Below are 13,073 nucleotides of genomic sequence, written 5' to 3'. Positions count from 1 at the left end.
GTGTTAGCCAGGATGGTCTCGATCTCCTGACCTCGTGATCCGCCCGTCTCGGCCTCCCAAAGTGCTGGGATTACAGGCTTGAGCCACCGCGCCTGGCCTCCACTAATATATTTTGTTGATAAATTCAAAACTGAAAGTAGGATAAGGAAACTTCCTTTAAAAACAAGGCTCATTTTCTATGCTTTAATTTATCATTACCTTTACACAACTGACTGATATCCTCAGGCAGAGTTAAATCAGCACATCTCAGAGAAGATGAAAACAGACTGGTAGGTTTCGTAAATGGGGTATATAAAGGTGACACCTCACTGAACACTTTGTCCTTCATTAATTCACTTGGGGTTGGCCTTGAGAACATTTAAAATACAGAGCATGAATGAAAGTCATAAAAAATTTCCTAAAATAATGGCATACATTCAAGAGACTGGTTGAAAGTCTTAAACACCTCATTAGCACAGAAAATAATACAGCTTTCCTTTGCAGAGTCTAGATGCATACTTTTATATTACAATCAAATAACTGTGAGTAAATACTGATTTTTTTTTACTTATGTTGTACTTTACCTCATGATGTATCAAAAATACCATTCCATAAAAGCTTTTGCATTGTTTACTTTTAGCCTGACTAGCATTCACCTGCTTTACTGAATATCTTAATTAAATAATAAATATGCAAGCTATTATAATAATACCTTTTGGCTTTTCTTCCTGTCCCTTAATGTGGTACATCCACACAAAACTACTATTTCTCTCTAACATGTCTTGATAAAGTTGTTTTTCTAAAGACAAATTTGTATACACTATTTTCAAACATTATATACTAAAGGAGTTTAGGGATAGCTGTATGACTACTAGTGACATCATCAAGTCAAAGTCAATTAATGAAACTTCTAAGAAATCCTTTTTTATTATCAACAGTTGTTAGTTTATCACACCACTTATCCAAGTTCACTGCTATAACACATATTGATAACAAACTTTTATTCTCATTTCACTGATGTTATTATTGGGTCTAGGAATACCTACATTCCAGTCTTAGTTGATATTCTACTTAAAAGCTTGGAAATGAACTAGTAACTTCTTTAGTATATGTCAGTTTTCTGACCATAGTTTAACTTTAATTACTTTTTCATTTATTCACAAAAAACGAAAGCTTACATCATTCATGGTTATGATACTGATGTCAATTATATACTACTACATATGTACATTATCTTTATTTAATCCATTATATTAAAATGAATATGAAAAAAATCAATTGTTTATGTGTAAAGGATCTCAATGTAATCCCAATCTCTAAATATCAACCTCTTAGAAGGATGGAAGGTGAGGCACTTCTTTAAAAGATCTATCACAGTTTCAGGAAGCTCCTGGTAAATAAAGAGAGAAAATAATTAATTAAAATGATCAATTTTAGAAATATACTTTATTCAAACGTTTGCTAAGCTAGAAGATTTTGATATGTTAAAAGTTTTTATTTGTACTTTATACAAATTTTGTCACTGTGAAAAAGCAAATACTTAAAGAGAAATAAGCATTGCTTTAAAATAGCTTCCAAGTGGATCCCAAGTGCGTAAAATAAATTTTCATGAAGAGATTGCTATGATTTGAATGTGTCCCCTCCAAAGTTCAGGCTTAATGAACTTTGAAACTTAATGGCCAATGTGATGATATTAAGAGGTGAGGCCTTTAAGAAGTGATTAGGTCACAAGGGCTCTTCCCCTGGTGAATGGCATTAAGAGGCTTATAAAGGTGAGACTTCACATAGCAATTGCCTAGCTTGCCCTTCCACCTTGTGAGGACAGTGTTTCTCTCTCAGAAGACTGCAGCCCTCACCAGAAAACCAAACATACTGGTGCCTTGAACTTGGACATCCTAGTTTCAATAACTGTGGAAAAATAAATTTTTGTCTTTATAAGTTACCCAATATCAGGTATTTTTTTATAGCAGCACAAATGGACTAAGACCCAGATTAATGACAAACCTTTATAATGTCCAAACAACCATGCTCTTCAGCCAGAACTATTAAAGTGTCATCTACACAGTCTATAAAACAGAAAAACTATATGAATAAATGCTACTTTTCTAATCTATCCAACAAATCAGAAAAGAAACTGATCAAAAATGTTTTAATGCAGTAGTGCAGTTTTGGAACTTAAAATACTGAAAACTTTATCATTTTGTTAAATTTCTTTACAAGTTTTGATAAAAATGAAAAGCTTCAGACAAATACTAATTGAATAACTGACACTGAAAGATATCAGCTTAAAACAGTTTGATAAAGGAGCAACTCCTTTACAAGGAAGGTAAAGATACTCTAGTTCTCTCTGTCTAAATATATACATGAGGACACACATAGTTGACCCTTGAACAACATGGGTTTAGACTGCATAGGGCCACTTATCTGTGGATTGTTTCCAACCAAACATGGGTTGAAAATACAGTATTTGTGGATGCAAAATCTGCATGTATGGAGGACCGACTTTTCATACACATGGGTTCTGTGGGGCCGACTGTGGAACTTCAGTACACATGGATTTTGGTACATGTGGGGGTGCTAGAACCAATCCTCTTCAAGAAATGACTGTACATAAACAGCGCTTTTTAAGAAGGCTTTGTAGATTTGTTTTTATGATTACAAGACTAATTTATTTTTATTATACATAATTTGGAAAATGTACTTACATTGATTTGGGAATTTAAAGTATAAGTTTAGATTACAGACCATATTTAAGAATCTCCAAGGCTTCTTAATAGCTGTAGTATCAATCTTTGTAATTAAATGTGGTAAATCTGGTAAAACTTTTGCAAATTTATTTATAACTCATTATTATTTAATGTTCACTAATACTTTTCTGTGCATATTCTTATTTGTAAATCTTTTTAACTTGGATACTAATCTGTCACTCTTTTGCATAAAGTGTTCTATCACTGTTTTTCTCTCCTTAATTACCAAACGTGCTTAATTAATTCCACTCGAAAGTAGATTACATAAATTTTTATTAATTTGAATTATACATGTTTGGATCCACACACATGAAAATTTGTATGAGCCTTTTATATGGAAAAAATCAATATTCTTCTTGAGTTGTTATTTGTACATGATTCATCAAATAGAAAGATAGCCCAAAAGTTAAGATACATTGCCTGAAGGTAAACTGCTACAGAAATACAATTTTATATTCTCATATTTTGATTTCACAAGTTAATTTACTTGGCTAGATCATAAAGCTAAGATTATTTCCATCTAGGTTAAAATTCCTCATAGAATAAAGACATTTCTGCTGTAATGTTTTAGAAGGGACCTCATATGCTGTTCTGCTGATCATTACCACTGATCATTAGCAACTTGAGTAAAAGGGGTATATTTCAGTGTCCTCACTATTTCAAAAGAACATATCCTCAATGTGCATGATTACTAACAGTTACTAAGTTATATTTATATCTGAAAGATAAGCAATTATATGACACTTACCCAAAGTAAGCAAAAATTTTAGTCTTTCAGAAATATCCAAGCTCTGAAATAATTTTCTTCCCTAAATAAAATGAGAAAAGAAATTTGTGTTAATATTTACACGTTTCTTCTAGGAAGGTATTTTTCTCCCCTTATAGCTGAAACTGATTTTATCAGGCATCTCCATTTATCTCCAAAAGTTTTATTGGATTTTTAAAGTCAGCTCCACTAAAGAAAAATTACAGGTGAAATAACATTTTAGAAAGTGTTGCATAATATGTATCATTTAAACATTTCATACATCTAAGGGTCATTATATTCTAGTTTGATGTAAGCATTGTTCACTTTTGAGATCAACACATACCTGGATATCTAGAGGTATTCCAGGCCACGTGGAGTCTTACTTTATTGAGAGCAAGATGTCCCCTGGGTAAGACTGATTATACCCTTTCATCTACCAAGCTAATTCTTACTTAAATATTATGATCCAGGTAGCCTGTTTCTCCATTAAAAAATTTCATAGCACTCTCTTACCACAATAACTTCACACAGTCATCCTTCATGCTCCTACAGCACCTGGTATATTTTAAGATGCACACATTATATTTTAATTATTTCCTTATTAGTCTGCCTCAGGAGGCTCCTTGATATAAGGTCTGGAGTTAAACACTTATGCCTTCAGCATTTATGAGTTGAGCAATGAATGTGTGCCAAATTGGACTCTCCCACCACCAAATAGTTACATAAATTGGGCAAACTACTTAACCATCTGAAGTCTCACTTTTCTCATCTGTAAAATTAAAATATTAACTGTATATATACCACAGGTTATGGTGAGGGTTACATAACGCAGAATGCTTCATTAATGTTGGCTATAATTATATTCCTCTTATCATAAACAAATTAAGCTTATATGATCATTTAAATAAACTTAGAAGGAAAAGGCTTAAGATTATCTGGTGTTTATAGAAAAAAGAGAGATGTTTTGATTTTTTTTAATAGAGAAGAAAAAATGTTCTTAAACATTTATCAAATCAGAACTACAGGTAGACATCATTGAAAAAAACTGCTGTTCTTCTCAATCTTACATTATTGTCATATCAATCTTCCAAAAACATGGTTTTGACTTCAATATCTTGTTAAACTTTTAATGGTACTCCATATATCTTATATAACTTAATATAAACATCTTAACTTTGTAAAAATATACACATTACAGAGATTCCAAAATAATACACATCTGGTAACATTTACATTCACACTTAGTAAAAGTATGTTTCTAGAGATGCCAAAAAATATGTGAAATTAATTATCAAACATAATTAAGCCAAATTAAGCCTTTTCTCCTCATATGTAATCAATTTGTACAGCAAAAACATATTATTATTAACTTTCCTCTCCAAAAGATTATTCCAATAAATGCACAATTTCTTTTTATTATACTAATATTTCTTTATACATACCACACAAAGCTCAAATAAAATGATTCCAAGAGACCATACATCTGATTTGGGGCCAGAAGGCAATGGTTTTTTACTTGGCATGTGATCAGTGGTTTTGAAAATTCCCTGTGCAATTACCTCAGGGGCCAAGTATGAGGGATACCTGTAATGACACATTAAAATAATGAATAATTACAACACGGAAAGAAGCAATAGTACATTTTTACAATCAGTGTGGTAAGATCTATGTAAAAGTCCCATGCAATTAAATTAACAACTGTTGCTAGAAAGCATTCTAAACTAACCATTATAATACAGACCTTCAATGTCAAGGAATCAAGAGTAAATATACACAAGTCTCAAACAGTTTTAAAACCCTCATGTTTCCCTCCAGCATTAACTCCTTTATTTACTTCTCTCTGGCTTCCAAGTGTTTTTCCTTCCCTCTTACTGCCTATCTTCCCTTAATACTGAATTACTATTTAAAGCTCATTTTATCTCTTAAAAAAGTATTTATTACTTTTAGTAGTAAGAATGTTAATGTTATAAAAAGATATAAATTGAAAAGTAAAACTCCTATCTCTATACCCCTGTCACCCTGACATATTTATGTATATATAACTTTGTCCACTCATCACCTCTGCCCCACATGGTAAAACACTATACATATTGCTATGTACCCTTTTTCCACTTAAAGTATATTTTAGAGATTGTTCTTTAAAAACACAAGTATAGAGTTTTCTCATTCTTTTTGAAAACTGCCAATAATTTCATTGATGCTCTTAATTTGACAAAAACATTTTGGAACTTCCATTCTTTTGCTATTACCAATAATGAGATGAATATATTATGACTATTACATATCCCACAAGTATATGCATATGAATGACAGATATATTCTTAGAAGTGGCACTCCAAGATCATATGGTATGTGCATTTTAAATTTTGACTTATCACACCAAGTTGCCCTTTGGAGAGGTTATATTGATTTATATTGTCATAAGTAATACATGACAGTGCCTATTTCCTCACAACTTCACTGACATAAAAGGTTTTTGAAAACTGGTTTAGCAAATATTGAATAAATGCAAAACACTGCCTCTTAAATATGGATAAGGTATAAAGAAGAAAGCTTCAATGAACACCCATGTACCAAGAAGCAGTTTAAGTGAAGAACATAAAATTATCACTGAAAGTCCCTTTGTGCTTCTCCCTGATTGTATCTCCATTCCTGTTCCTCCAGAGGAGAAGATACCTGGAATTTTTGTGTTTGTCATTCTCTTCCATTTCCTGATGGTTTTACCATATTTGTATCCCTAAAAAATGTACTGTTTAGTCAAGCACATCTCTGAACTTTATAACACTGGAATTAGGATGACTGTATTCTTTTGCCTTTTCAATCAAGATTATCTATATTGTTGCATGAAGCTGTATCCATTAAATTCTTTTTTCTATTATACGAATATATCATAATTTATACATTCAAATAGCAATGGCATTTAAGCTGTTTCCTGCTTTTTATTATTAATATTATGAACAACATTGCACAGAATGCCATGTATGGTATACATCTGCAAAAGGTTCCCAATGTTAACAACCTAGAACCAAACTTCTAAGCCATAGGATATGTGCACTTTCTACTTCATTAAACAATGCCAAATGTTTTTCAAAAGGAGTTATACCAATCTATACACTTGCCAGCAGTGAATGACTATTCCTATTGTTTTACTTCTTCACCAACACTTGATATTTGACAGACTTTTTAATGTTTAACAATCTGGTATATAAAATCTATTGTGGTTTTACTTTGCATTTCCTTGAAAATTAATGACATTGAGGCAAATGTTCACATGTTTATTAGTCATTTGGGTTTATTATTGTGTGATATGCCCATTCAAGTCTTTTGCTTATTTCTCTAGTTATTTTGGGGTCCCCAAGACCACTCTCATGTTTAAAAATTCACTAGAAAGACTTACAAGACTTAGCAAGTAAGTCTTGTAAGATTTATTACAGTGACACAGTAAGGGTATAGCTGAATCACAAGGAACAAAGACAGAGAGGGAGTCTCAAGGAACCTATATAGAGGCTTCCTTATGCTCTCTCTCTCCTATCAGGGATCACATAGAATACATTCTTCTTCCAGCAACAAAAATGTAGCACCATGTATGTGATGTATCTTTAGTTTTCTTTTCTTTTTTTTTTTTGAACTTCTTTCCAATCTTGAAGAACAAATGTTATGTGATGTTTCTGGCCAGAGAAGCCCATTGAAAATCCAAGGATTTTATTTGGGACTTGTCACACAGGCACTCTCTGCCTGGCATGTACAAAAATTCAAGAACTCAAGAAGGAAAGCAAGTGCTCAGCATAAACCACTTTGGTTGTTTACAAGCACAGTAAACTAGCCTCAGCAGTTAGGGATCCATGGGAACATTTCTGCAATCCAAGTTTCAAGGCAACAGCCAAGGGCAAACATTGCTAGCAGGACTTAGTTTCTAAGGATAGCAGTCTTAGGCTTTCTATGATAATCTTTTACTGCACATTTTTTCTTTAATTCCAGACACTAATGTCTTCTTCAGTAATTACGACTCGAAATATTTTCTACCACTTTGTGGTTTTGTCTTTTCTTTCTCTTTATGGTATCTGTTTATGAATAAGAAGTTCTTATCTTTCAGGTGAATTAAACTTTTTTCCTTATACTTAATGATTTTGTCAAAATAATCTGTTAATTTTCTCAAAGTTTCAGTTTAGCCTTTTATATTTAAGTTTCTTGATCCATCTAGAATTCATTTTTCATATGAGGTCAGACAAAGTACAACTTATTTTCCTACATAAATAAGCAATTGAGCCCTGTTCCCTTTATTGAAACCTCTTTCTCCCCAACTAGTCTGCAGTGCCAGCTGTATACTAAATCAAATCTCCACACGTACAGAGATTTGTTTCTTGGCTCCTTCATCTGTTCATTTGGTCAATTTGCCTAAGAGTATACTATTACACTATTTTAAATAAAATATTTTCATATAAAATGTATTTTATTAAATAATTACTGATAATTGTTAAGACCTCTCAAAACATACGTACCTTTTAGCTTCTCTTTGGGAAAATGTGGGCTCTTTGTGGGTGTTTGTTCTTCTCTATATACATTTTAAAACTATCTTGCCAAGTATTTTCTCTTTCACATACAGTTGAATTTTTATTGAAAATAGATAAGAAATAAAGACAGGTTGTAGAGAACTAACATCTTAACAATATTGACTCTAACCATCTATAAACATGGTATCTCCATATTTATTTATGTCTTCTTTAATGTCTCTCAAAAAGATTTATATTTTTTCCATAAAGGAACATATACTATCACGGGATTTTGTGGTGTCACTTTGTCAGGTGGAAACTTCTGTGGCCAGTGGTGTCTTTGCCTGAGTTTTGCTTGGACCCACTGGGCTCGTTCCATCCACTTGGACTGGCAGGCTGTGCTCAGCTTGTGCTACTGGCCTGGATGCCATGCTGGCCAAGGGAGAGCCAGGCATGGAGTGGCAAGGGGTTATGAGTGAGTGTGGGGTCTGGTCACCATGCACAGCCAGGCATACTGGCTGTGGCACAGCGGGCAGGTCCAGGTGCTCACACGGCGCTGGCTTCCTGCAAGGCTGTGGTTGGACCACATGTGTTGCAAGCAGCTTCCATGGCTGGCACCAGGGAACATGGTTGTGCACGGAAACTTGGAGATGTCAGGAACTGCAGAGCCCCAAAGAGAGTGTCACAGCCCTGGCTCAGAAAGCTCCTAGGTCTGGGATCCCCAAAGGGCTGCAGCTCCTCTCTCCTTCTGTCTTCTTTCCTTGCCACCCGCATTGTGGCAGGCAAGGGGTTGTTTCAGCCCTGTTTGTTATAGCTGTTTTAGCTCTGCCATTTGGCAGGTCCCAAATTCTTGTCCTGCATCCAGAAATAAGGTACACGGACAAGTGGAGGGTGAGTAAGCTGAAGAGATTTATCCAGCTATAGAACACCTAAGGAGACCCACAGTGGGTACTTCCTCTCCACAGGCAGGGTGTCCCGATGAGTGTTCAGCACTCAGCTGAGAGGAGACCCTAGGGTGGATAGCTTCTCCCCTCAGGTGGGGTGTCCCTATGAGTGTTCAGCCCTCAGCAGAGAGAAGACCCTGGGGTGGGTAGTTGCTCTCTGTAGCTGGCCATCCATCATCTGCTCAAGTCTGGCTGAGTCCAGGGTTGTTATGGTCCTCAGAGGGAAGAAGTGCACATCCATTGGTCCATGGGCGGCCATGGGTGGGCCCAGAAAAAGCACCACAAGTTCCCACTCAGGTCCACGGGACTGGCAGCCCATCTCCCAGGCTTCAGTCCCTCAACGGCTTGAAGGCAGGGCTTCACCAGGGACCTGCCCCCTTCTACCCAGGAACCTGTCTGACTCTTGTCGCTTCATGGTACCCAGGCTATTTGTGCCAAGAAGCGCCTGCAGGCCAGCGCTGAGCTGCCCTCAGCCCCCCTTCGGACTCTCTCCCTCGCCTGTTGGTGTCCAAAGTCCACAGGGGGTCAAGGCAGCAGGGGGCTGGAGTGTCAGTGCTGCCTCGAGTGTGCACACACCCAGCCGGGGTCCAACAGCACCTGGGCTTGGCCCCGACCTCCCTCCAAGATCAGAGTGGGTACAGGGAGGAGGGAGGGGTCAGGCAGTGGGAATAGACATTTCTGAGCCTACAGCTGCACCTGGGAGAGCAGGGCTCCTGTCTGCTTCCAGCCCCCAAGAGCACCGGGAAGCCCAGGTCTGCAGCACCAACTTGGGCAGCTGCAGCTGTGCCCGGGAAGGTGGGGCTCCTGTCTGCTCCTGGCCCCTATAGGCTCTGTGAAGTGACAGCCCCAGCAACACCTCCCCCACTGCAGCCGGCATCATGGTAGTGCCCATTCCACACAGGCCGCCACTGCCATCAATACCTGATTTGATTCTATAAAGTACTCATTTTGCCTGTTCTATATCTTATAAAAGCTATACATGGTATGATGCTATACATTTTATACACTATATATTTCATGTACAAAAATTTAACCTCCCATCTCAATTAGAAAACAAAGAATTATATACCTGAGGGCACTTGCGTATCTTTTTATAAATCCTCTACAACTACCAATGAGCCTTAAATAGAGGATATACTCAGTATAGTTTTGCTTAAAAAAAAAAAAATTCCTATCAAAAATGCCCACTAGGATGGCCTTACAAATGACAATTTAAAAAGCAGGTAGTAAATAAGAATTACACATAGGAGCAATTGCTAAATTTGAATCCCAGTTCCTAGAAATAAAAGGAATAAGAACAGTTTTAGACGAGAGATGGAGTGAAATTTTGCCATACTTATTACATATGTGCATGCCCCTTCTTCATTTATTGTCAGATTTACTCATGAGCACCCACAATCTAGATTTTAAAACCAGTTAGATTAAATTATATCCTCTTACAATGATGATTATAATCAAAACATATTTAAATATATGTTTCATCTATGTAATGTATATTAAGTAGACATTCAAATATTTCTGTTTTTCTTCCTATCTTTTCTACAACCTCCTCAAACTATCAATGCTAGTACTTATTTACTTTCAAAATACAAGTCAATTAAGTCAGGAATTATGACTTAAATTCAAATGGGTAAATTTGGTTTTTAACTCCTTTTTCTTTTTAATAGAATGATGATGTGATACCAGTATCTTCTTATGATTTGCTTGTGTATTTCTCTCATATACAAATTTGTATTGTGTTATTTTACCCTAAGATGATGATATTGCTCTTCTAAATGAATGTGTGATACCTCTAGAAACAGCTGAAGTGTAGTGGAAGCAGCACTATACTAGATGTTATAATACCTGTGTTCTAATTTCAGTTCTACCACATATTCTATATGTGATTTAGGTTTCTTCATCTGTAAAACTGGAATATTACTGCCTACCTCATAAAGCTGTAATAAATGTTAGTGAATCTATAAAGACATTTAATAAGAATGAAAAATTTAATACAAATGCAATGGTGTACTTTTATCATCACCACAATATATCCAGAAGTCAGTGTTCATCTTTATTCCTGATTTCCAGCACATCTAACTGAAAAATGATAATAATGAAAAATCAAGCAAAACTATAGGTACATTGTTATATCAAAAACTTCTGACAGGACAGAGATAAACTTTGTTTCAAATATTTTAGTTTCCCTTTTAATCATAGGAAAACTATTAAAAAATAATAAGCCCTAGAATTATTTAATGTAGGTCATCTTTTTTCAACAACCTTCTCTTCTGTATCATAGCATTTTAACACTCAAAGACAATTACCAGAACTTTGCTGTGAGTATGACTGATGAGGTAAATAAAGTGGCTTTCATCATCTGTTTGATGTTTTAACAAGGTATCAAGCTACTGGCCAACTGAAATGAATGCCTGATTTCCAACTCTTTACAGTATTTTGAAACAGATGGTAACATTTTACTTTGTTGTTCCTTAATATTTGTCTTTTGAATCAACTGCAAGCTTCTTCTGGTGTAAATATTTTCTTTCATGCCTTAGCTGTTTGATCACTTTATTTTTCCTGGCTAATGTTTCACATTTTGCTCTTTGATATTTTCTGGTAAGACCCTTTGGGTCTAAGACTTCAAAGCAAGCCAGACCAAATGGTAACACAAGACCAATTCTATCCAAGCATTTTAAATTCAAGTGTAGCTCTTACTTGATATGCTTTAAGAAAAATCACCTCCTTTCTTCGATTCATCACTGAAACCTAAAGTACCTTTAAATAAAAATAAAAAACTTAAAAGTAATTTTTAAGTTTTTGGATTTCTTTCTTACACAAATTGATTTAGACAAAAGCAGTAGCAGCAATCATTTGTACTACAGCTACTTAAAAGTCACCTTGAAAGGCATTTATCATACATGACAAAGGAGCTAGAGCCTCACTAAAAACTTACATTCAAATATAAGTTGAATAAAAAAACCCCTTTCATATTCGAAAGGGCTTTTTTGAACAAATAAGGAATTGTAGACTGTCTTTGCAAAATACCATTTTCATGCTTATGAAACAAGAATTGGTTTTTGCCTATAAGTTTTCAACACACAAAACGGTAAGACTATGAATTTATGTACCTTAATAAGTAGCCCATCAGAACAGAAAATTCTCTCACTAAACAATGAGCTTCTTGAGGAGAGAAGACTATCTTATTTATTTTTGTAAAACAAACAGGCAGAAGAGAAATTGCTCAATAAATGTTTCCTCACTGAATAAAGTTTAAGTTTATTATCTATTTCTTAATAATAAGACACAGCCATAAACTTAACGAAAAGTTTAGTTAAGAAACCTATAATTTGAGTTATAAAGAAAAAAGGGCAAGTTATATATGAGGCTGGCTTTTAAAAAAATTATATTAAGTTTTTAAGTAACATTCAGTTTGAAAAACACACTCCATGACTTCATATCACAATTCTCAGTAACGGTGTGATAAAACTTATTTTAGGAAGCCCAAAGAGGAAAACACAAATGGATACTATCAAAAACAGCCACACTACAATTGAAAAAATATGATTAAGGTCTCTAGGTTAGATAATAATACTGCATCAAGTTTAGTTTCCTTGTTTTGACAACTGTTCTGAGGTCATGTAAAAAAACAAAGTCCTTCTTTTAGAAAATACAAATGGAAGTACTTAGAGGTAAAGTGTTATTACATAACATTAATTACTTTTAAGTGATTATAAAAAACAATCATTATACACATACACACATATATGCTTAGAGAAGAAAACAGAGAAAAAGCAAATGTACTGAAATGTTAACATTTGGAGAAACTGATGAAGATACGTATAGAGGAATTCTTTATACTATTTTTGTAACTATTTTATCTAAAACAATCTCAACTTAATCTTCAAAAAAGAAAATAATTCTGAAAATGTCTAAAAGCAGCCACACAAATATAACACAAAAATCTGTATCAAAAACATCTACTTGAGGCCGGGCGCAGTGGCTCCAGCCTGTAATCCCAGCACTTTGGGAGGCCGAGACGGGCAGATCACCAGGTCAGGAGATTGAGACCATCCTGGCTAACACGGTGAAACCCCATCTCTACTAAAAAAATACAAAAAAACTAGCCAGGCGAGGTGGCCGGCGCCTGTAGTCCCAGCTACTCGGGAGGCTGAGGCAGGAGAAT

The 13,073-nt window shown here is 35.0% G+C and overlaps 1 protein-coding gene across 1 annotated transcript in view; it reads right to left on the bottom strand.

Moving 5' to 3' along the window:
* The window catches only part of TBCK (TBC1 domain containing kinase), a 245,377-nt gene that overhangs the window by 174,800 nt on the left and 57,504 nt on the right, over window positions 1-13,073 (bottom strand). The window contains exons 6-10 of the mRNA XM_011966312.1: window positions 4,917-5,058; window positions 3,475-3,535; window positions 1,984-2,045; window positions 1,308-1,369; window positions 199-347 (exon numbers count right to left, since the gene is read on the bottom strand). Coding sequence (XP_011821702.1) covers window positions 199-347; window positions 1,308-1,369; window positions 1,984-2,045; window positions 3,475-3,535; window positions 4,917-5,058 — 476 coding nt within the window. The remainder of the gene's footprint in view (window positions 1-198; window positions 348-1,307; window positions 1,370-1,983; window positions 2,046-3,474; window positions 3,536-4,916; window positions 5,059-13,073) is intronic.

This window comes from Mandrillus leucophaeus, unplaced genomic scaffold, assembly GCF_000951045.1.
Source record: "Mandrillus leucophaeus isolate KB7577 unplaced genomic scaffold, Mleu.le_1.0 Scaffold756, whole genome shotgun sequence".
Classification (NCBI taxonomy): Eukaryota; Metazoa; Chordata; class Mammalia; order Primates; family Cercopithecidae; genus Mandrillus; species Mandrillus leucophaeus.
The sequence above is the reverse complement of the archived record's forward strand: the minus strand, read 5'-3'. Positions and strand labels throughout refer to the sequence as shown.